The sequence below is a fragment of the Castanea sativa genome, chromosome 6, assembly GCF_040712315.1.
Source record: "Castanea sativa cultivar Marrone di Chiusa Pesio chromosome 6, ASM4071231v1".
Lineage (NCBI taxonomy): Eukaryota > Viridiplantae > Streptophyta > Magnoliopsida > Fagales > Fagaceae > Castanea > Castanea sativa.
In genome coordinates this window covers 17,818,057-17,842,668 of record NC_134018.1, presented here as the reverse complement: position 1 = coordinate 17,842,668, position 24,612 = coordinate 17,818,057, and the positions used below count along the sequence as shown (strand labels likewise).

The following is a 24,612-nucleotide window of genomic DNA, read 5'->3' as shown; positions in this document are numbered from 1 at the left end:
ACAATAATTACACAAAATTGCAAAATTTGAGACATACAAATCCTTATTATCCAAATACTTAATAATAAATTCATCACTCCAATATTGAACGACATATGTCATTCCTAATCACACACACAATTCTGCCACAACTCAAACCAAACACCTAATCACACCCAATTCTGCCACAACTCAAAACAAACTCTAAAAGAGGGGGAGGAGGGGGGTGGTTCCACAATAATTACACAAAATCTGAGACATACAAATTCTTATCATCCAATAGTTAAACTATTGTTTCATCACTCCACCCATCTTGTCTACTTGAAATGATATTGCCTTCTATTTAGAATTCTTCCAAGTTATACTGACGGTAGGAACTATCAAAACATCCAAAAATTGCCTACCTATAGATTTGTTCATCATGAAGACTCTGATCACATCTTCTGGTTTTATATCCACATTTGATTAGAAGGAAAAGATCTTCTCGGGCTTGAAATCTGCAAAAGGCTTATGTATCTCTGCTCATTCAATTAATTTCTTGCATTCTTTGATTTCTTCCTCCAGTTTGCTTATCTTAACTTGCAATGCCTTTTGATCCACTTCATTACCCCAAGACTTCTTTTCGTTACAGAGAGATTGCGATACAATGTTATAAAATGAAGTTCCACCTACAAATACAGAAGAAACACAAGAAGATTATGACAAAAGAACAAAATGTGGGAGAATAATAAGGATTTGGTTCTCCTGGATCATATGTAAACTTATTTTACTCGTACAAAAGACTAAAATAATAAAATGTCCAATAGCACACAATTCCAATCTTGATATGAATGGTGGTCAAATCGTTTTAATATGATTCAGTTGCTACAAGGCTTGTAGCAAAGTATTTAATGCAATTCAGACTTGATGTGAATGTTCTGGTGAGAGGGTTATAGTACATTTGTGTGAATGAATAATGTACTCCAAATATCTTCTATACATATACATGTGAATCTCATCATTTACATTATTAATCAAGGAATAATGATTTAAAGTCTAGTTCTATGATAACGGCCATGAAGGGCATTTTACTTAATGACATAAGAATTCCAAAAACTAAGCATATAAGTATTTCATTTGAGATGCCAAAAGCTTTGTAGCTCAATTGACAATTCCTAGTGTTTATAACAGAGACATGTTTAAATTTCTCCCCCCCCCCCCTCTCTTCCCCCAAACTTTTGAATTATCAAAACAAATAAAAATAGTATTTCACTTGAGATATAATTGGTGTACTTTATATAAATCCAATTGATTTGATACTTGCAAACTTAATCTTTATGATAACTAGTCGCTAACCCGTGCGATGCACGGATTTGTAAATTATCTCTTATTTGAGTAGTTTTGCTATGAAAATGTGAGTTCAAGCTTATAGAATGATTTGGTGTCCATAATTTTTTTTTCATGGTATAATAGCATCCATAAATTGCAAGAAATATTATATAGCTGAAACACTCAAACATGTAATGTAGTTCAAACTAATACAAAGTTAGAACATCTGTGTTTGTAATTTACTCTCATGAACAAATAATTAGAAAGCTGGTATTTCATTTTGAACATAAGTTGATGGTACATTTTCACCTTGTAAAAAAACACAAAACAAATAATTAGAAAAAATAAAATGATTTTCAAAAGAGAATCACATATTTGAATCTTTATCTAAGTAGATAACTTGAAACTTTCTCACATCTTAATTATCGTGTGTGGTACATTGCAACTTGTTGAGGAAATTTCTCTTTAGATTCTCCCTTGGGGTTTTGGTGCTTCCATTTGAACCATACACTTTCCCCTTTGATTGAAGATATCTTAGCAATATCAAGTTAGGATCTAAGACACAAAAATCCACCTCCAAAATATGCATGCAGATTATATATATATATATATATATATATATATATATATATATATATATATATATATATATATATATATATATATATATGAAATGCTTCTAGTTCAACCTTAAAGTCCTTTAGCAAAACTACACCAATTATGCTTTATCTGCCATTAATCCCAAAACACAAAGCAAAAAATCAACAAACAAATTGATATTATGAAATACCTAATCATTAACCTTCTTCAATTACTTATATATCATTGAATTAGATAGCCAATCCAGTGAATCAGAAGACAAAATCAATCCCTTTTATTCTATAATTTGACATCCAATTCTCTTTTAATAGCATCCAATGATTCATTGTGCAGTAATAATTTATATCAATCAAAAGAGTTATGGATTAAAAAAATTTAAATAATAATATAGTTCCCGTAATCTAGATTTAGTGCATACTAAATAACTTTTTCTATTTTATCTAAAAAGCAAGCACAACAAATAACCAAAAGAATGATATCTGTAAGTGCACAATTGCACCTAGACCCAAAAATATACGTGGGCTCAGGCCCAATGAGCCTTAAACAATTCAACTTGTAGAGTGTGGGTTCGCAATCTAATTCGATGGTGCTCGAAACTTGATGAACGGGCCAAAATATTACAATATTTATAAACAATGGACAAATAGAGAAAAATGAACCTCCTCGGACGTAGGCCGAGGACCCTTTGTATATTATTTCTCTTTTTTTGTTATAAAGGTTACAGCTTCTCCTCCCTCTTAAGTTCCTCCTTCTTCCCCTTATATACTTCCTTTCCTTCTCTCTTTATCCACGTGTCACCCCAAAATCCTCTTCTACCACCTTCTTGAAATCTTTAAATACTAGCCAGAAGGCTGAACTCCACTGTTCAGGGGTCACTTCCCCATTAATGCGGCCAGGGAAGTAGGTGCAGGGTCTTTAATGTGGAGGCAACAGCCTTTTCCTGAGATATTTCTCTTACAACGAAATGTCTAGAGGGTATTTGGACTCCCTCCGTAACCTACAATCTTTCCAGAACTCTGCCCTAATCTTTCTAGTGAGCCTCCAAGCAGTCACTGATCTGTCCGAGGAGTGACTCTTCCTCGGATGAATCCTCGGACCCTCGGCTCATGAGCAAACTCATGGCCCTAAGGCCCTTTAGTCAAGAACGAACTAGCGCCCACTAATAAAGCCCAAGGCCCAAATACCCACTTAGGTTCTTTCACTCCCCACAATAGCCCCTCAAAACTTTATTTTTCCCTATCCGAGGAGAAAAATGGAGTTTTGATCCGACCTGTACTTCCCCCACATGTTTCATACCTCACCACGTATGTGGAAATCGTTTCACTTCCCAGAAAATGCTGTCTAGCGCTTTGAATTTCAAAAACATGCGTATTTATGACCGCAAGTTACACCTTATTTTCCACGTTCAACGGTGAGATGAACATCCAATGGTCCATATTGCCCCCTGAAAATTTGGCGGGATGAACCCAATTTCGAGGCCGCTTTACGCACGTCATAACGCTTTGGAAATATGCGCCTTCATTTATTTCTTCAGAACTTAATCATACTAAAACATCAGTCATTGCTTTTTCTCTCAAGAAATCCGTGGAAACTCGCATAACTACGAACTCGTAAGTTCCTACTTTTTCTTCTACTTCTTTCTCCTCGGATTCTATCCTCGGCTCCCTTCCTAACCCCTTTCCTTCTTAAAACTTCCCTTTCCTTTCTCATAGATGGGTAGATTTAAGTGTTTAGTTGACACCGCCGCTGGGATGCAAGGTTTTAGGGCCAAATACCAGATTCCCAGCGATGTAGGCTTGAGATACTGTCCGGCGGAGGCCGTAGGTAGTTCTAGGAATACGGGAGAGGTCATTATCCCTATGATTGCCTTCATAGAAGGTGGGATGACCCTCCATATGAGAAGCGTAACTAGGGAATACCTTCATAATCACCGGTTGTGCCCTAACTAGTGTGCCCCCAACGTATTTAGGGTCTTAGGAAGCGTCGACGCCTTAAATGAGCAGATGGGCTTGAATCTCACTTGGCATGACGTTGTCTTTATGTACGAATGCCACAAACTTAAGAGCATAGGTTATTATATTAAATTCCGGTCTAGTGTAGTTAGATTAATTTCCTGTTTGCCCAAGTCTAATAAAGGCATGAAGGACGACTACCTCATCGCCTCAGGCAACTGGCATGACGGCCCATACTGCCCTGTCGTATGGGGAGATCCAGGTGTGACTCCTTAGGATCTAATTTCCCAACCCCGTAATTCCATCTAAAAATCCTTAAATGCTTATTTACTTTCACAAACTGTGTAACTCCGATTTGTCATATGCATTACTAATCTGACCACATTTGCCTTTTTGGGTGTTTTTTTCCTCAGATAAGCAACTCGTGCGCCCACGCCTGAGCCACTGCAACGTCGTTGACCTGAACCGTGTGCTGCGCTCAGAAGTTTTCGTGAGTGAAGATTTACAGCTGAAAGCGGCTCACCTAATACTAGGGTTCGACCCAATATCCTCGGACTTCTAGGAGATAGAGAACGCGATTATCGAGGGAGATAGGAGGCGCAAAAGAATAAACGTGGCAAGACCAAAATTTCTTGCTGACTACGACATCCCCGACGACCCCAACACCATTCTGTACATGTGTCCTATTGCGGCGATCCCTCTCTCGACACACTCTCAAGCAACTGCTGTCCCGGAGGAGCAAGTGTCCTTTTCGCACACATTGGACGACGAGATAGATAAGTTTCAGCTCGAGGACGTCGAAAGACCCCGAGGAAACCAATTCGTTGTGCTTTCTGACGAGGAAGAAGAGCCCACCGAGGCCTCCGGAGTTGCAGGGTTAGTTGTTGTCCATCCAGAAGACGATTCCGAGGAGGAGGACATGGACAAGCTTCACGGCCTTCTAACCAAGAGAGGCGAGAAAGTTGCCCAGGAGAGGGCGGGAGGGTCCCAAGTTCCTCCATCTTTGCCACCTCCCCCTTCTCCAGCCGAACCCAAACTTCCAGCTGAGGAGCCTAAAAAGAAAAGAAAAGAAAGGGGGAGGCCGAGGAGACTGGTGGCGAAAAACAAAAGAAGCCACGACAACAGCCACAGCCAGCTCAGCAGCAGAAGCTAGACAAGGGCAAAGGACGGGCTCGTTCAGTTGAGAGTGGGGAGATCAGAGACATGGCCGAAGTGCGCCGAGCACCGGCTACTTGGTCTCTTGACTTAAGACTAGACGGAGCACCAATTTCTTGCCAGTCCAGCATTAGGGCAATCCAACAAGGCCACGCCCACCACTTGGCCGACGCGTTGGAACGCCTTCTTCTGCTGCCCAAGGATATGGAAACCTTGGAAAAAATGAGCCAACCTCAGCTGTTCCTGTCTTTAAAAAGGGAATTAGCCCTTGTAAGTTTAACTTTTTATGAATATTTCATTTTTCATAATATCGGATTATTAATGAGTGTTCTGCTATATCTAATTTTCTAACACTTTGTCGTAGGCTATTCAAGAAGTCTTTGTAGCCGAGAAGTTTGTAGAGGACTCTCGGAAGAAGGCCAGAATGGAGGCTGACATTCGAATGGAGACTGAGAAGTCCCTAGGCCAAGCCCTTGCAGAAAATGAGAAACTCACCTCTCAGCTAGCTGATCTGAAAAGAGAAAGAGACGGTGCCGAGGCCAGCCTGAGGACTATGAGGACCCAAGTAGAAGGGCAGCGCAAGCTTCTCCACCAAAAGAATGATGAGCTCTCCCAAGCCCAGAAGGAACGCTCGGACTTAGAGAAGGAGCTCGCACGAATGAAGGAGGAAGCCGGCACATTCAAGCGCTCCCTGGAGGTCGCCAAGCAGGCGAGTTATGAGGAAGGGGTAGCTGCAACAGAAGACCAGCTGACAAAAGCTTTCGCGGCCTTGTGCCGAGAATACTGTCAGCAGGTCTGGGGGGAAAGCTCTAAACGTAGCAGGGGTTCCTTCAGCCTCCGAGCTGAGGAGGTCCGAGAACGTTTGGCTTCCTCTTGACATACAGGAGATAGAAGAGGCTCATGTTGTTGCTCCTACCCCTGAGGCAGCTCCTCCTGCTCTTCCTCCTATGGTCCCAAAGCTCGTTCCAGATCCTACAGAACCTTCAGGTTCCAATAAAGAGAATGAAGGGGGTGGGGATGCCGAGAAGGGCCTAAGCCAACGTATGGAGCCTATCGTCACTCCAATCACTGCAACAGACAAAGGGAAAAAAGTCCTGTCTGCCTTTGAATTGGAACTGAAAAGCACCGAGGCTAGCAGTACTTCTCAACAAGACCCCCCTCCACGAGCTTAGGGCCGAGCTTAGGGCTTCTTTTTCTCTATACTTGAAATTTTCCATGTAATGATATATATATTGACATGATTAATGGAAGACAATTTCATTTAATTTTCATTTAAGTTATGTTTGTTTCATCTTTTCATCTTTATGTTTACCATAAAGTTCTTATTAGCACACAGCGAACAGAAAGAACGAGATAAATAGGTCCATTTTAAGCAGTTTGGAACAATTAAAACTTGTGAAATAAATAAGTTCACTTTCAGCAGTCCGAGGACTCTGCCTTATCAAATTTCTGCCCAACACTTAAAGATATATAACTTAAGTCTCAATTTAACCAGAGTTCTGTTCGACAAAACAATCAAAAATCAATATTAACAAGGCGTGTGGTCAGAGGACCTTACAAAACCAAGTTTCTATTTGATACTTAGTAATAGTACCTTAAGATATTAATTTCCCCAAAGTAGAAGGCCCGAGGACCCGGCATAACTAAGGTTCCATTTAACAAATAATAAGACATCAATTTCCACAAGGTATGTAGCCCGAGGACCATGCATAACCGAGCTTCTGTTTGATACTTAGTAATAATAACCTAAAATGTTAATTTCCCCAAAGTAGAAGGCCCGAGGACCCGGCATAACCAAGGTTCCATTTAACAAATAATAAGACATCAATTTCCACAAGGTATGCAATCCGAGGACCATGCATAACCAAGTTTCTGTTTGATACTTAGTAATAATAACTTAAGATGTTAATTTCCCCAAAGTAGAAGGCCTGAGGACCCGGCATAACTAAGGTTATGTTTAACAAATAATAAGATATCAATTTCCACAAGGTATGCAGTCCGAGGACCATGCAAAACCAAGTTTCTGTTTGATACTTAGTAATAATAACTTAAGATGTTAATTTCCCCAAAGTAGAAGGCCCGAGGACCCGGCATAACTAAGGTTCTGTTTAACAAATAATAAGATATCAATTTCCACAAGGTATGCAGTCCGAGGACCATGCATAACCAAGTTTCTGTTTGATACTTAGAGAGTTGTAATTGATAAGTTCATATACCTTTATAAATTAAACGATAGATGACAAAAGTACCTTTTATTAATAATAATACCTTCGAAGGTTATTTACATTCCATGGACGCTGTACAACTTTTTCATCTAAATCAGCTAGTCGATATGACCCTATGCTTGCTACAGAAATAAACCGATATGGTCCTTCCCAGTTCGGTCCTAATTTTCCCCAAGCTGGGTTTCTTGCAGTACCCACGACTTTTCTCAGAACCAGATCCCCTGGTGCTAGGGGCCTGAGCTTCACACGGGCATCATACCCCCGTTTAAGCTTCTGCTGGTAATAAGCCATTTGGACCATAGCTATCTCTCGCCGTTCCTCCACTAGATCTAAGCCATTCTCCAAGAGGCTGTTGTTGTTTTCTGGGCTAAAAGTACTCATCCTTAATGTGGGGAAACCAGACTCTAAAGGGATCACTGCCTCAGCCCCATAAGTCATAGAGAATGGTGTTTCTCCTGTGGATCTACGCGGCGTAGTTCGATACGTCCATAAGACATGCGGCAATTCCTCCACCCATCTGCCCTTCGTATTGTCCAGTCTTTTCTTGAGTCCATAAACTATAACCTTGTTGACGGCCTCGGCCTGCCCATTTCCCTGAGGATAAGCTGGAGTGGAGTACCTATTTGTGATGCCCATGTCACTACAATATTTCCTAAAAGCTCCACTGTCAAATTGAACCCCATTGTCCGAAATGAGCGTATGTGGTACACCAAATCTAGTGACGATATTTTTCCAGATGAACCCCTTAGAATCGACGTCCCTAATATTTGCCAAAGGCTCAGCCTCTACCCATTTGGTGAAGTAGTCGGTCCCCACAAGCAACCACCTTTTGTTTCCTACAGCCCTCGAAAATGGTCCTACTATGTCCAATCCCCATTGAGCGAAAGGCCACGGACTGGAGAGAGGGTTAAGGGTTCCTCCAGGCTGATGAATGTTGGGAGCGAACCTTTGGCATTGATCACACTTCCTTGCATAATCCTGAGCTTCCTTCTGCATATGGGGCCACCAATACCCTTGAATCAGGGCCCTATGGGCTAAGGACCTCCCTCTAGTGTGGCTTCCACAAATCCCCTTGTGCAGTTCTTCCAAAAGCGCCTCTGTTGACTCAGGATGCACGCATAACAGATATGGTCCGGAGAACGATCGTTTATACAGCTTTTGATCCTCGGACAACCAGAAACGTGTTGCCTTTCGACGGATTTTGTCCGCTTCAGACTTGTCGTTGGGCAGAACGTCATTTTTCAGAAAAGATACCATAGGGTCAATCCAACTAGGTCCGGGCCTTATTAAGTGGATCCAAACTGCAGAAACAGAGTAAGAGCTGGCTCTAGCAAATCCTCAACAAGGATAGTCCTAGGTAAATTCTGAACCGAGGATGTCGCTAAGGTAGCCAAGGAGTCTGCATGTGTATTTCCATTTCTAGAAACGTGTGATAGGATAAAGGAATCGAAGTTAGGTTGTAAACGTTTGACTTGGGCCAAGTATTCTTGCATTCTTGGGTCCCTAGCCTCCATGGTCCCAGTTACCTGACCGACCACTAACTGAGAATCCGAGCGCATATGAACTCCCTTTCCACCCATTTTATACACCATGTTTATGCCGACCAGGACTGCTTCGTACTCGGCCTCATTATTGGTAGCCGAGAACGCCAACCTCAGAGATTTTTCAAAGATAATTCCCTCGGGGGATACCAGGACAAGTCCGATACCGGACCCTTTCTAGTTAACAGCCCCATCAACATACACCTCCCAAGTCGGGGTTCCTATACCAGTGATCACGCCCACTGATTTTTCATCCATGTGTAATTCCTTTACAGCTTCTTCCAGCAACGGTTCAGCGAACTCCGCCGTCAAATCCGCAAGAACCTAGCCCTTTACTGAGGTGCGCAACATGTATTTGATGTCAAAAGCTCCTAAGATAGTTCCCCATTTAGCCACCCTTCCAGAGTAGTTAGCGCTACGCAAAACTGACTTGAGAGGCAGTTGGGTCAGAACTACAACGGTGTGGGACTGGAAATAATGAGGAAGCCTCCGCGTGGCATGAACTACGGCTAAAAGTGCTTTCTCCAAAAGTAGGTAACGCACCTCGGCCTCATTTAGAGTTTTACTGACGTAGTAGACCGGTCTTTGCACCCCACCGTCATCCCTTATGAGGACTAGGCTGACCGCATGAACGGCCACTGCCAGATATGCAAATAGGACCTCATCTACTTCAGGCCGAGACATAATAGGTGGCTGGGAAAGATATTCCTTAAGTTGTTGGAAGGCTACAACGCACTCCTCAGACCATTGGAACCCCCTTCACTTATTCAGAAGTTGGAAGAAAGGCTTGCATCGGTCAGCTGACCGAGAGATGAACCTGCTGAGAGCAGCGATCATTCCGGTTAATTTCTAAACTTCTTTAGGATTTCGAGGTGGCTGTAAGGTCTGAATAGCTCTGACTTGCGCTGGATTCACCTCTATACCTCTATGAGTAACCATATAACCCAAGAACTTCCCCGAACTCACGCCAAAAGAACACTACAAAGCGTTAAGTCGCAACTTGTACTTTCTAAGTACCTGGAAGGTGTCGTCTAAATCCTTCACGTGTGCAGATATCGTCTTACTCTTCACTACCATGTCATCCACGTATATCTCAATAGTCTTTCCAAGCTGCGACTCGAACATTCTAGTCATCATCCTTTGGAAAGTAGCCCCAGCATTCTTCAATCCGAACGACATCACTTTATAGTGATAATTCCCTGTTGGGGTAATAAAGGCAGTTTTCTCCTGATCTTCTGCTGCCAGTGGAATTTGGTGATAACCCTGGAAGGCATCCAAAAAGCTCATCCGAGGATGTCCGACGGTTGCATCCACTAGCTGATCGATGCGCGGCATTGGGAATGAGTCCTTCGGGCAGGCTTTGTTTAAATCTGTGAAATCTACACATACTCGCCATTTCCCACTTTTCTTCTTGACCACGACCGTGTGCGCCAACCACTCTGGATAGAAAACTTCCTTAATAGCCCCAGCCCTCTTGAGCTTGAGCACCTCTTTCTTAACGGCTTCAGAATGCTCCTTGGAGGAACGCCGAGGGGGCTGCCTTCTAGGAGGAATAGCAGGATTGACATTCAAATGATGACAAATGAAGCTTGGGTCAATCTCCGGAGCCTCATAAGGGTCCCAGGCAAAAACATCGACATTGCTCTTCAGAAACTCCACCAATTCCATCTTCTCCTGGTGTGGTAAACATACCCCAACCTGGAAGAACCTTTCGGGATCATCCGATATCAAAAACTTCTCAAGGTCTTCGCATATGACCTCCTCTGCTGTCACCACGTCGAGCGCATCCAGAGTCGTTAATTGCTATAAGTCTTTCACAGCCGAGGTCGAGGACTGCGTTTCGGTCTGATGCAGCACTGCAGCCGATATGCATTGCCGGGCCATCAACTGGCTGCCGAGAATCTCTTCGATGCACTCCCCCGAAAGGAACTTAACCTTAACATGCAAGGAGGAGGAAACGGCTCCCAGAGCGTGCAGCCAGGACCGGGCAAGGATGGCTGTGTATGGGAAATACGCATCAACCACGATAAAATCCACCTCGACCGTCTCGGAGCCAGATTGCACGGGCAACCGAATCTGTCCCTTTGGTATAACGGCTTTCCCTTCAAAACTTATTAACGGCGAGTCATAAGGGGCGAGGTCCTCCAATTTCAACTTTAGCCCCTTAAATAAGTCAGGATACATGATATCCGCGCCGCTGCCTTGATCAATCATTACCCTTCTCACATTATAATTCCCTATCCTGAGAGTAACCACTAGGGCGTCGTCATGGGGTTGGATGGTCCCAACCTTATCCTCCTCTGAAAATCCCAAGACGGGCGCACTTAACTTCAGTCTCTTCGGCTTGGAGCCCCCCTCCTCGGCTTGGGAGTCTGAAACGGCCATCACCCTAGTAGGACATGAGCCAGTCCTGCCCGGCGCAGCAAAGATAACGTTGATTGTTCCTAAAGGAGGCTGAGATGAGTTATTCCTCTGATTATTCGAGCCAGACTGACTACCCTGCCTGCTAGGTTGGTACAGGTGCTGCTTTAACTTTCCTTCGCTAACGAGCTGCTCTAAGTGATTCCAGAGAGTCCAACAGTTCTCGGTAGTATGACCCACGTCTTGATGGTACTGACAAAAGAGATTTTGATTCCTTTTGGCAGGATCCCCCGCCATCTTACTGGGCCATCTGAAGTAGGGTTCCTTACGGACCTTCTCTAGTAGCTGGTGCACCGGCTCTCGAAATGCAGTATTAACTGTCTGAGGTGCCACCGAGCCAGACTGCCCGGAATAATCTCTTCTCGGCTTGTTGTTGTGATACCTGTCCGACCTGAAATCCCTTCTCTCCTACGGGATAACCTTTGCCTTACCCTTCCCTTGCTGTTGGTCTTCCTCGACCCTTTTATATTCGTCAATACGGTCCATGAGGCGACGTACACTCCGTACGGGTTTTTTGGTCAAGGACTTCCTCAAGTCATGATCAGTTGGAAGGCCCACCTTAAAAGTATTGATCGCCACCTCATCAAAATCACCATCTATCTCGTTAAACATCTCCCAATACCTGTCGGAGTATGCTTTCAACGTCTCGCCCTCCTTCATAGCCATAGACAACAGTGAGTCCAATGATCGAGGAACTCTGCTGCATGTAATAAATCTTGACGCAAATGCTCTGGTCAGTTCCCCGAACAAACTTATGGACCCTGATTTGAGACCGTTGAACCACCTCATAGCGACAGGTCCCAAGCTAGAAGGGAAGACTTTGCACATCAAGGTCTCATTGTGAGAATGCACAGCCATTCTCTGGTTAAAGTGGCTCACGTGTTCCACCGGGTCAGTCCGGCCGTTATAAATGGTGAAGGTGGGCTGGGTGAACCTCCTGGGGAGCCTCCCATTCTCAATCCTGCGCGAGAATGGCAATTTGGAGAGCTGGTGCAACGCCCGGCTCATGGCATCGTTCCCTAAGCCCCTGAAGGGGAGCTTCCTGCTCCTATGACCCGATAGACTATCCTCTTCGCAAGAAGATGTTCTGCTGGGGGGCGACCACGACCTCGAACTGTAACTACTTCCCCGGGATTTCTCGGAAGAGGTACTGGATGAGGGTGAGGCACGCTTCCGCCTAACGCGACGCAACTTCTTCTTAAGGTGATCAATCTCCTTCTGCATGGCTTTAGTACCATCTTCATGGGCGGTACTGACCCCTCCACTGTGAGTATGACTTGCTCTAGGATACTCGGTATGAACACTACCCTCTCGATCCCTCCGGCGCTCAAGACGCTCGAAAAGATTCTCAGGTTGCGATCCCTGAGATTCTGCATGGTGCGCACCTAAGCCTGCCATGGCGTTCGAGTTCTTCCACCCTTCGATTTCCCACAGACGGCGCCAATTGTAAGTGCACAATTGCACCTGGACCCAAAAATATACGTGGGCTCAGGCCCAATGAGCCTTAAACAATTCAACCTGTAGAGTATAGGTTCGCAATCTAATTCGATGGTGCTCGAAACTTGATGAACGGGCCAAAATATTACAATATTTATAAACAATGGACAAATAGAGAAAAATGAACCTCCTCGGACGTAGGCCGAGGACCCTTTGTATATTATTTCTCTTTTTTGTTATAAAGGTTACAACTTCTCCTCCCTCTTAAGTTCCTCCTTCTTCCCCTTATATACTTCCTTTCCTTCTCTCTTTATCCACGTGTCACCCCAAAATCCTCTTCTACCACCTTCTTGAAATCTTTAAATACTAGCCAGAAGGCTGAACTCCACTGTTCAGGGGTCACTTCCCCATTAATGCGGCCAGGGAGGTAGGTGCAGGGTCTTTAATGTGGAGGCAGCAGCCTTTTCTTGAGATATTTCTCTTACAACGAAATGTCTAGAGGGTATTTGGACTCCCTCCGTAACCTACAATCTTTCCAGAACTCTGCCCTGATCTTTCTAGTAAGCTTCGAAGCAGTCACTGATCTGTCCGAGGAGTGACTCTTCCTCGGATGAATCCTCGGACCTTCGGCTCATGAGCAAACTCATGGCCCTAAGGCCCTTTAGTCAAGAACGAACTAGCGCCCACTGATAAAGCCCAAGACCCAAATACCCACTTAGGTTCTTTCACTCCCCACAATATCTATAATACAAAGCTATAGAGCCAATAATCTAAATAGAGCCAAGAATAGCCAAGCTTCTTAATAGAGCTAATACTTTGAATTGAAAAAAGCTAAAGACAAAACAATACTTTGAATTAAAAGAAAATATAATCTTAAAATATTAGTAAACCAAAGTGCTTCACAAAGAGAATAGGTTAAGAGAGAAACTCCTAAAATTACATTGTAATTTTATCTTATAAGGCCGAATGTATAGATGAAATTATATAGATAAAATCCTAAAATTATACAGATTTTTTTTTCTTGTTGGCAAAATTCTTTATAACTTTATATACTTTTTTTCTTTTAAAAAATAGATATCTAATGACATATATAAAGAATTTAATCTTTCTTATAAGGCAAAGAAAACTAAATATATTATGAAATGTGTTTAAATGGTACTAAATATATTTATATATTAAGCTCCACCAAGGAAATATATTTATTATAAATGAAAGATTTTTAAGATATGAGATGTATATATAGATAGCAAGAGTGTAAATATTTATTAAGAAATTTTGTGGTTAAGTAGCTATGAAGTAAGGTGACCTTGATAACACAAGTAAGCTTCCTTCACACCCTTTAGCATAAGAGCCTAGGCATCCACCCCAAATTTATTATCTTTGACCCCATAGTTTCTTCTCAAACTCAATCTACTACCAATCTAAATCACACACACAAATAAAACACAACAAAAAGAGGGGGATCAATACAAACACCAACACTATAACACAGATAATTATATAAGTTTCACAATTAAAGTAAATACAACCACTAATTCTCTCACCTGCTGGGTTGTGTTCCTAGCAACCTTACACAAGCAAGAAAAAAAAAAAAAAACATTATGATTTTTTTTCCTTTAAAAAAAAGTTGAAATACAGCAGTAAGTTTTATAACCATGAACAAAAAAGAATTAAATATATCAACTATTCTAATTCTTTCTCTTTTGATGTTGGTTTTCCAACATGTTCTCAGGAGCAAATAGAAAAAGGGCCAATCAAAATCAAATAAACCCATTTGTAAATCACAAAGCAAGTGCAGCAACTTAGATTACTAAGCATCAGAATTAGATAGTGACTGGACAGTCTTAACCAACCAATGACTGCAATAAAATCAAGAAAAAAGAGGAACAAAATTAAGACATTGAATGATGTTGCAAATGCTTCATTGCCGACCAAGGAGTTCTAAATTCTAATGACCAGAATCGAGTACATGTTTCATGTGTTGAAGAGCCCTGCTCAATGTTATGTCACACACACAAGCTACCTATGCCATGAAGAAAGAAATTAAAGATAGAAGGAAACTATCAGCCAGTTTCTTTGTCTCCCAAAACAAAATCACAACATTTTAATAAGCAGTTTGTATTAGCTGAACTTTAGACCCAAGAGAAATTCTCAGAAATTCTCCTTTATTTGGTCATACAGATTTTTTTTTTTTTTTTTTGGACTTTAAATTTATCTTCTCCCCCACTACTTTTGTGGGTTGGCCAGTGAAAATCAAGGAAGGTATCAAGTAGAACAGACATAGTAGATAATATCTGATATATGAATTATAAATGTCCTATTATCATCATTAGCGACAATGATATCTCCCAGTGCTAGATTTCCATTATAGATAAGCTCAACTACCACCATGCTTCAAATCTTTAGGTACATATAGATCTGTTATGCAGTAAAATTATGTAGAAAACTTACCGCAAAAATTGAAACACCCAAAAAAATTTGCTTTGATCCTAGCACTGTTGAGCAACATAAACAGGTCCTTTTATTTTTGAAACGACATTCAGGCAATCTCACAAACACATCAAAGGCAAGCCAAGGATGCTCGTCTAATATAAACACAAACATAAAAAATAAAAAAAAAAGGTCTCATATTAATATAAACAGAGCATAAAAGTTTTGCCCCCAAAAAAAGAATTGAGATGTGGAGATACCTCAACCAAAGCAGGGAGGTTTTGTCAGTATTTATACACCGTGTGGAAAGGAATAAAGGGATGAAGGAAATCAGATAGGCAGTGGTTACTGCGAAACGGTAGAACAGGAAGGTAAGTAGCTTTCAAACTCTCTCTTTGCTCATGTTAACGCTTCCTCTTTTTTTTTTTTTTTTTTTTTTTTTCTCTCTCTCTTCCAAACCTGCTTGAACGTAAAACCCTGAATGCTTCCTCTCTTTTTTTTTTCTTTTTTTTTTTTTTTAAACCGGCTTGAACGTTTTCTATTTTTTAATTTCTTTTTCCTTTAAGCTGAACTGAAAAGGCTTTGAGTTGGGCTTGATAGTGGAACTAAATAAATAAAAGGTGGGCTGGATTAATTATACAAATTTATTATAGGGTGATAGTGGGAGTAAATAAATAAGTAGTGGGCTGTATTTATAGGGCTAAGATTTATAGGACTGAAAATTGTAAAAACCATTTTAAAATTGAAGGAAATTTTTTTTTTTTATAAAGAAAATGACATGGCAACTGACGTGGCGCAGTGTGAGAGCAGCAACATTAAACTCCATGCTTCAGCTTTTAGTAATATATAGATTAGTCCTTTCACGAAATTAGTTTTCTAAAATCAAAATTATTGGATTCATTTAAAGTTCTCGCTTCGTTATATACATGCAATTAAGAATTAAAATGGTGTAACACAATATCCTTCAAGTATTGAGAAGTTAAAATATGGGTGTATTGTGTTTAAGAATGGAAACTAACATGTTCAACACGTAATTTTTTTAATGAAGGAACCCAAAAAATCCTAGAAAAATAAACATTGTGGCTAAGCACTTTGTGAAAGTAAAAATTCCAGCCATGAAGCCAAAAAACTACTAGACATCCCATGTGTTACACCTCACAATTCTAACATGTGAATTCTAAGTTCAGGATTGTGAGATTTATATGGTTGTTGAGAGGGATAAGTGACTTAATGAGAAGAGGAAGTGCATGTTTATGTGATACTTTGATCATATTGTAATACAAGAATATAGGGTATTAATTTATCCATGATATTGAGAGACCATATCTTTCTCGAAAGAGCACCATGTAATTCCATGAGAAAAAGGGTAACATAAGTATATATGCTTATCAAGAAACCAAAAAGTAACAAAAGGTAAGAAAGAATAACCTAATGGATTTCACCCAAAAACCTTGTAGTTCAGTGGCATTTCTCGATCTCCATTATGAGGAAAACCAAGGTTCAAGTCCCCCTCCCCACTTTCAACAATCGAATTATCAAATAACCTAATGAATTTTCACTTCAACAATGTTTATAAAGGTACAAGATTCCTTACAACATATAACCAAATGTACGTAGAGTATTGATGGTGATGAAAATAGGTTGTTTGGCTGTTAGGTTCTAAGGATTTAGGATCTAAATGTTTTTAGAACTTCAGTATGTAATGTTGGCAAACCATGATCAAAACTTAAAGTCTAAATTTAGGCTGCTCAAAGTGATGTATGTGTAAAGTTGGAATCAAGTAATTGCAAAAAATTACTGTTCAATTTCTGCAAGGGTTGATCGAATGAAAATTAGACTCGGTCGATCGAAACTCGTGCAGAATATTTTTTCTGCAGAATTTCCAACTCAGCCTAAGCCCATATGACGTGTAGTGTTTTATGTTTTATGTCTCATATAAATAGAAAAACCCTAGCCACGTTTTGAGGTTGTTGTTTATGCTATGTGTGTGAATCTCTTGTGAGATCTAAAGGTGTTTGTCTTCATAAATACTTAGGGTTATCAAGATCGAAATTGAAGTCAAGAGCTTAATAATCATTTCAGTTGCTACATAAAGAGCTTAAAGAAAAACAAGTGGTATACTTGTGGATGCTGTAGATCTGAGAAAGAAGTAGTCTGTGGACTCAGAACTGTCACGTGGTCATGGTAATAAGTTTTCTACTCCAGGTAGTAATAGGATGTTAGTAGTCTAAGTCGCTATTGTAAAATTTCAATTATTTCATAGTAGATTTGTTTTACCATGAGGATAGCTAGGTTAAATCCTCCCCAGGTTTTTTACCAGTTTGGTTTTCCTATATTATCATATCGTGATGTTCTTTATTTTCCGCATTGTTTACTTGATATGATTTACTTGTGTTAACCTAAATTTGAATAATTTACCTAAGTAATCACTTGGCTAAATAACTAGGTTAAACAACTTGTGTTATAAGAGGTCTAAAGACGTACATTGACAAACTAATTGCTATCTATTATTTGATTGACTAATCATTTATATTGGGATGGGTAAAGAGTTCTCCCTTGAAGCTTGTTATTCTTGCATAAATAGTGGAGAGAAATTTAATGAATACAAAGTAAATGTACATGCATCAACAAACACAAAATGCACCAAACTAGAAGTAATTTTTATCAAATTTTATCAACAAGTGCAAAATGCACAAACCTAGATTTTTGTCTTTGGAGTGTTGAAGATGTAAATGTGGAAACCTAATGATTAGTTAGATTTAAAAAAAAAAAAAATCTTTTTGCATGAGATTGAGATTTGTGATTTGTCTAAATCTAGACTTATGAACATAGAATTGTGTTTTGGTTGTTGGGATATAGATTTGAGGAAATCTGATGTATTAGATTTGTGTTACTTTTTATTGGAGGACCGAGGACTTTGAATGTTTTTTTGCCCATGTGCATAGATCTTAAAACTGATCACCCGTCCTATGCTAACCATCCAACCAAACGTAAGGTGTGGACAATTTCATTCAACCCTTCACTCCGGTAGTGGGTGAAAGAGTGTGCCATCCAAAGGGATCAAGTCGAGAGGCTGTTGTACACAAATCCGATCCAACTCAATCCGTAACCATCCCCTATTTTTTGTTTACAACATTTTTTCTTATAAATAATTAAACTTCATTGGGAAAAAAAATGTTGGAATACAAAGAACCCAAGCACACAGGCAGTGTGTGCTAAGGAAACAGAAAAACACCAAATCTAAGACTCATGAAACGTACATTTGTCAATCAAATCAGATAAAGAGATAAAAGTGAAAATACCTGGATTTATCCATTCAAATAAAATCTGGAAAAAAAAGGATAGTTTATTTTTTCTATTACAATTTGCATTTGCAAATTGTAACTATTGGCAGAATCCCATTGCATGTCAAATATTTTCATGCACACAATATCACTCTATATTGAATATCTTTAATTCAAGTGCACAATACCACTGTCCTATATCATGCTGTAGCAAGAATATGTAACTTTCTTTCCCAATTCCTCTTCTCATAAAATAAAAATTAAAATAAAAAATCTTGTTATCTCTATTATTTGTTTAGTTGATTTTTTTTTAATATACATCAATTTTCATTCATATTTGAGTCTATACATTAAAAATAATGTTCTTACTTCACTATATTAATGCTAAATTCTTGATTATATCTAATACTATTAAATCTAACTAATGTACCAAGAACTAGGATTGTTTATATTTTTTATTAATCATTATGATGATTTAACTTTTAAAACTTAAGTATGGACAAGTTAGAACTATTTATACATTGGTCAAAACTAAACAATTTAGAAAGCAATATAACTTTGGATTCCAATAATGAATTTTCAATTCCCAAATAGTGTCCTTTCAAATCTATGATTTTTTTTTTTAATAGATAATTTGGTTGCCAATTTGGAATCCACTTAATTTGCTGAAACTGAAAATTTTTTGCTGAAAATACTGTAGATAAAAGTAAAAGTTAGCTAAATAGTACCAAAAAGTGTAATAGGACCCATAAATAGTATAGTGGGACACATGAATAGTACCAAAAAGTGTAATAGGACCCATAAATAGTAACAAAAAGAAACTAAATAGTAAAATAAGTTAATTTTTTAAGCTGAGCCAAACACACACTATATTAAGTGAGAAATTGTTGAGAAATGAAAACTTTAACTCAAATTTGATACTTAATTATTTTAGTTTTCTAAAAGTACTAAAGTTTAAGTTATATATATATATATATATTTTTTTTTTCTTTCGTTTTTTTTTACTATTATATATAACATAATATATAGTATACAAAAAGAAAAATAAATTTAATTATAATATAATTAATTTGGCCACCAAAGTAAGTTCTTGAGTTTATTATTAGGATGACAAAAACGACATTGGACAGCAGCATCGATCGTCAGAGACACCACTACTCGGACCAGGAAACCTACTTTCAAAGATAAAATTATAAAGGAAACCGAAAATATTTTACAAATTTAACTATATTTTAACTGCAAACAAACACTTAAAAATGAGAAAACATATTCGGAAAAATATTTTACGAGCATAACAAATTTGGGGGGGCGGGAGTGCGATACTGTATGTAGTTGTAGTGATAGACCTGGGATGATTTTGAGGCCTTCTTTGCAAGCAAGAACCGCAGCGCTTTTAGCAAAGTTGGTGGCATCAACCTTGGCAACAGCAGCACTGCCGTAACCATAAGAGGTCACACACAAGCCCTTCACCGAATTGCTTGTAGAGGAAATATAATCCCAAATCCCCATACAAATCCAATGTGGGATTAATCTTAACCCTAATCAACTAGAACTTTGGGCAGGCGAATTTGAATTCTTCTGTCCGATTTCTTTTTCTTTTTTAACTTAATATTTTTATCAAAAAGAAAACTTCTGTGGGGTTTTATTTTTATCTTTTTTAGTGAGTGGGAATATAATAATAATAAAAAATCTTTACTTTGGCGAGTGGTAATAAAGTTAGTCCAGATTCGTTCTTTAATAAGACTTTACTTGCATGGCGGGTCAGGTTCGGGTCGGATTTTTTAATACTCAGACCCGACTTGTGGGCTCGGACTCACGACCCGAACCTAGCCCGATTATTAAATGGATTTTTTGCGGGCTCCAAACCCTCCCCACCGGGCCCCATTCAGAAGCCCAATCCGATCCAATCATTAAAAAAAAAAAATACAAATCACAAACAAACTATTTTCAATCTTCAATATGATATATCAAGTTTTGCTATCAGTCATCTGTCCAGAAAGAACATTACTCTATGTGCGTATGCCGTCTTAAACCATTGACCCTTTTGGTTTGCATTCATCACACAAAGCCAACAGAACACCAAATAAAAGAAATGGAATCATCAATTGAAAAAGAGCCCTCGCATTAGAAATGTATTGTACAGGGATCTGAATCCAAACTGAACTACACAACACAGTATAGAACTAAAACAGTGCTACTTCACAAGGATAATCACCCCGTGGCTAAAATTCAAAAAAAAAAAAAAAAGAATTTGGAGGCTCTATGCTGCGACGGCGTCGTTTTAATCTCGCTGTCAGATTTGCGATGAAGATGATGGTCTAATGTTGGTAATGATTCGAAGACGATGACTACGACGACGGCGATGAAAGATAACGGTGGCAGCAAGGATTTGGATTTGTATTGAGGTTTGTTCGAAGATCAGCAAAAGTAGGTGGCCGGCGGCAGTGTGTGGTAGCCTCTGTGAGAGAGAGAGGGGCGGCTGAGAGGTGAGGGTTAGGGTTTGTAGGTGGCCGGCGGCAGTGTGTGAGAGCCTCTGTGAGAGAGTGAGAGAAAGAGAGAGGGGGGCGGCTGAGAAGTGAGGGTTAGGGTTTGGAAAATAAAATGTGATAGGGGAGAGAGAGTATTTATATCTAGGGTTTTGTATACGGGTCGAGTTTGGTCTGGGTATGCATAAAACCCAGACCCGACCCGGATCCGTTCCGGGTTTAAAAAAAAAATCTATATCTGGCCTTATTATTTATCAATCGGGTAAAATTTGGCCCATTAAGATCGGGCCGGGCCGGGTACCCGCGGGTCGGGTTTTCATTGCCTAGATCTTTTGACCTTACTTTAGCTTGAAGCGCTAGATCAAACAGTCTGCGTTTTGAGTGAGAGAGAGGGTTCTTCTAAAAAAAAAAAAAAGTGAGTGAGAGAGAGAGAGAGTGATATCATATGGGGATTTGGGATTATCTTTCCTCTACAAGCAATTCGGTGATACAAAGCGCACCTGATCTAACGACTGTGAAGGGGTGGGGTTCAAGCTCTTATGGTTATGGCTGGGCTGCTGTTGCCAAGGTTGATGACGTCGTCAGGATGAAGGTGATCCAGTTCATGCAAGACGAGGAAGCCCATTCCAAGATCGGTCGGATTGCTACCAACTTTGCTAAAGGCGCTACATTTCTTGCTTTCGAGGAGGGCCTCAAAACCATCCCAGGTCTATCACTACAACTACCTACACTATCACACTTCCCCCCCCCCCCCTAATTTTGTTGTGCTCCGTAAAAAAAAAAAAAGAGGTTTAGTTTTGATCAATGTATAGATAGTTCTAACTTCTCCATACTTAACTTTTAAAGGTTTAATCATCATAATGATTAATAAATAATAAAAAATAAATCCTATTTCTTGGTACTTTAGTTAGATTTAATAGTATTAGATATAATCAAGAATTTAGCATTAATATAGTGAAGTAAGAACATTATTTTGAATGTATATTGTAGAGACTCAAATATGAATGAAAATTGAAATATATTAAGAAATCAACTAAAAAAATTCTAGAGATAACAAGATTAAAATTTTTGTTGCTGAGAAGAGGAATTGGGAAAGACAGTTACATATTCTTGCTACGGCATGATATAGGGCAGTGGTAATGTGCGGTTGTAAGATATTCGATAATCGATATAGAGTGGTGTTGTGCGCATGAAAATATTTGATATGCAGTGGGATTTCGCCAATAGTTACAATATTTGATATTGCACTTGTTGATAAAACTTGATAAAAATTACTTCTAGGTTGGTGCATTTTGCATTTGTTGATGCGTGTACATTTACTTTGTATTCATGAAATTTCTCTACACTATTTATGTGAGAACGACAAGCTGCAAGGGAGAACTCTTTACCCATTCCAATATAAAGGATTAGTCCATCAAATAATAGATAGTAATTAGTTTGTCAAACAACCTATTTTCATCACCATCAATACTGTATATACATTTAGTTATATGCCGTAAGGCATTTTGCACCTTTATAAACATTGTTGAAGTGAAAATCCATTAGGTTATTTGATAATTTGATTGTTGATAGTGGAGGAGGGGGACTTGAACCTTGGTTTTCCTCAGAAAGGAGATCAAGAAATGCCACTAAAGTACAAGGTTTTTGGGGGAAAATCCATTAGGTTCTTCTTTCTTACTTTTTGCTACTTTTTGGTTTCTTGATTAGCATATATACTTATGTTACCATTCTTGTCGTGGAATTACATGGTGCTTACGAGAAAGATATGGTCTCTACTTATCATGGATGTATTAATACCTTGTAATCTTTTATTACAATACCATCAAAACATCACATAAACATGCACTTCCTCTTCTTATTAAGTCATTTATCTCTTTTAACAACCATATAAATCTCCCGAGCTTAAAATTCATAGTTTAGAATTGTGAGGTTTAACACATGGGATGTCTAGTGGTTTTTTGGCTTCATGGCTAGACTCTTTATTTTCACAAAGTGCTTAGCCACCATGTTTATTTTTATAGGATTTTTTGGGTTCCTTCATTAAAAAAATTACATGTTGAACATGTCAGTTTCCATTCTTGAATGCAATACACCCATATTTCAACTTCTCAATACTTGGAGGATAATGTATTACACCCTTTCAATTCTTAATTGTATGTATATAATGAAGCGAGTACTTTAAATGAATCCAATAATTTTGATTTTAGAAAACTACTTTCGTGAAAAGGCCTATTTATCATAAATATCAAGTTCGCAAATATCAAAGCAATTGGATTTATATAAACTACACCAATTATATCTCAAGTGAAATATTATTTTTATTTGTTTTGATAATTCAAAAGTTGGGGGAGGGGAAATTTAAACACTAGACGTCTCCGTTATAAACACCAGGAATTGTCAATTGAGTTACAAAGCTCTTGGCATCTCAAATGAAATACTTATATGCTTAGTTTTTGGAATTCTTATGACATTAAGTAAAATGTCCTTCATGGCCATTATCATAATACCTTGATTAATAATGTAAATGATGAGATTCACATGTATATGTAGAGAAGATATTCGGAGTACATTATTCATTAACACAAATGTACTATAACCCTCTCACAAGATATTCATACAAGATGTCAGCATTCACATTAAGTTTGAATTGCATTGAATACTTTGCTACAAGCCTTGTAGCAATTGAATCATATTAAAACGATTTGACCACCATCCATAACAAGATTGGAATTGTGTGCTACGGACAGATTATTATTTTAGTCTTTTGTGTGAGTAAAATAAGCTTACATATGATTCAGGAGAACCAAATCCTTATTATCCTCCTACATTTTGTTCTTTTGTCATAATCTTCTTGTGTTTCTACTGTATTTGTAGGTGGAGTGTTATTTTATAAGATTCTTTCACGATCTCTCCATGACGAAAAGAAGTATGGGGGTAATGAAGTAGAGACAAAGGAATTGCAAGCTAAGCTAAGCAAAATGGAGGAAGAATTCACAGAATACAAGAAATTAATTGAACGAGCAGAGATAGATAAGCCTTTTGCAGATTTCAAGCCAGAGAAGAGCTCTTCCTTCGAACCAAATGTGGATATAAAACCAGAGGATGCAATCAGAGTCTTTATGATGAAGGAATCTATAGGTAGGCAATTTTTGGATGATTTGATAGTTCCTACCGTCAGAATAATTAGGATGAAGTCTAAGTAGAAGACAATTTCATTTCAAGGAGACAAGATGGGTGGAGTGATGAAATAATTGTTAACTATTGGGATGATAAATATTTTATGTCTTAGATTTTGTGTAATTATTGCGGAACCCCCCTCCTCACCCTCTTTTGGTGTTTGTTTTGAGTTGTGGCAGAATTGGGTGTGATGAGGAATGATATATGCTGTTAAGTATTGGAGTGATATATTTATTATTAAGTATTTGGATAATAAGAATTTGTATGTCTCAGATTTTGCAACTTTGTGTAATTATTCTTTTCTCTCTCTCTTTGTCCCCTCCCCCTAAACCACCTCTTTGGCCTTTGTTTCGATGTGGCAGAATAGGGTGATTAGGAATGATTTATGTTGTTAATATACTAATCTTTGAGGCTAAATTTGCAAACCACACCCCTAAAGTTTGGGGGTGTTTGGATTCTACATCATGAAGTTTCAAAATTTAGATTTTACCTAATGAAGCTCTGTTATGTTTGCATTAGTTGCCCATACAACCATATTTTTTGTTAAGTACCACAAACTTGCCATGCATGCTTAGTTTGTCCAATAAAATGATGCTCTCATTATTTTTGTAGCCTAG

The 24,612-nt window shown here is 38.9% G+C and overlaps 1 protein-coding gene and 1 long non-coding RNA gene across 4 annotated transcripts; one reads left to right on the top strand and one right to left on the bottom strand.

Annotated features, from left to right (window-relative positions):
* Positions 1 to 598: 598 nt before the first annotated feature.
* Positions 599 to 20,179, bottom strand: LOC142640338 (uncharacterized). 3 transcript variants are annotated; one of them, XR_012845183.1, is made up of 4 exons: positions 15,309 to 15,475; positions 13,925 to 14,039; positions 1,703 to 1,804; positions 599 to 647 (listed from the first exon to the last, which is right to left on the bottom strand). It is a non-coding gene; the product is annotated as an uncharacterized LOC142640338 (long non-coding RNA). The 3 variants fall into 3 exon arrangements; XR_012845181.1 differs by lacking the exons at positions 1,703 to 1,804; positions 15,309 to 15,475 and adding an exon at positions 19,679 to 20,179; XR_012845182.1 differs by lacking the exon at positions 1,703 to 1,804 and having other exon boundaries at positions 15,309 to 15,493.
* A 100-nt stretch (positions 20,180 to 20,279) lies between these two features.
* Positions 20,280 to 24,277, top strand: LOC142640336 (uncharacterized). The gene is made up of 2 exons (XM_075814395.1): positions 20,280 to 21,525; positions 23,693 to 24,277. Exons 1-2 carry the CDS (start codon positions 21,264 to 21,266, stop codon positions 24,019 to 24,021), a joined length of 591 nt encoding a protein of 196 aa, XP_075670510.1. The 5' UTR covers positions 20,280 to 21,263; the 3' UTR covers positions 24,022 to 24,277.
* Positions 24,278 to 24,612: the final 335 nt, after the last annotated feature.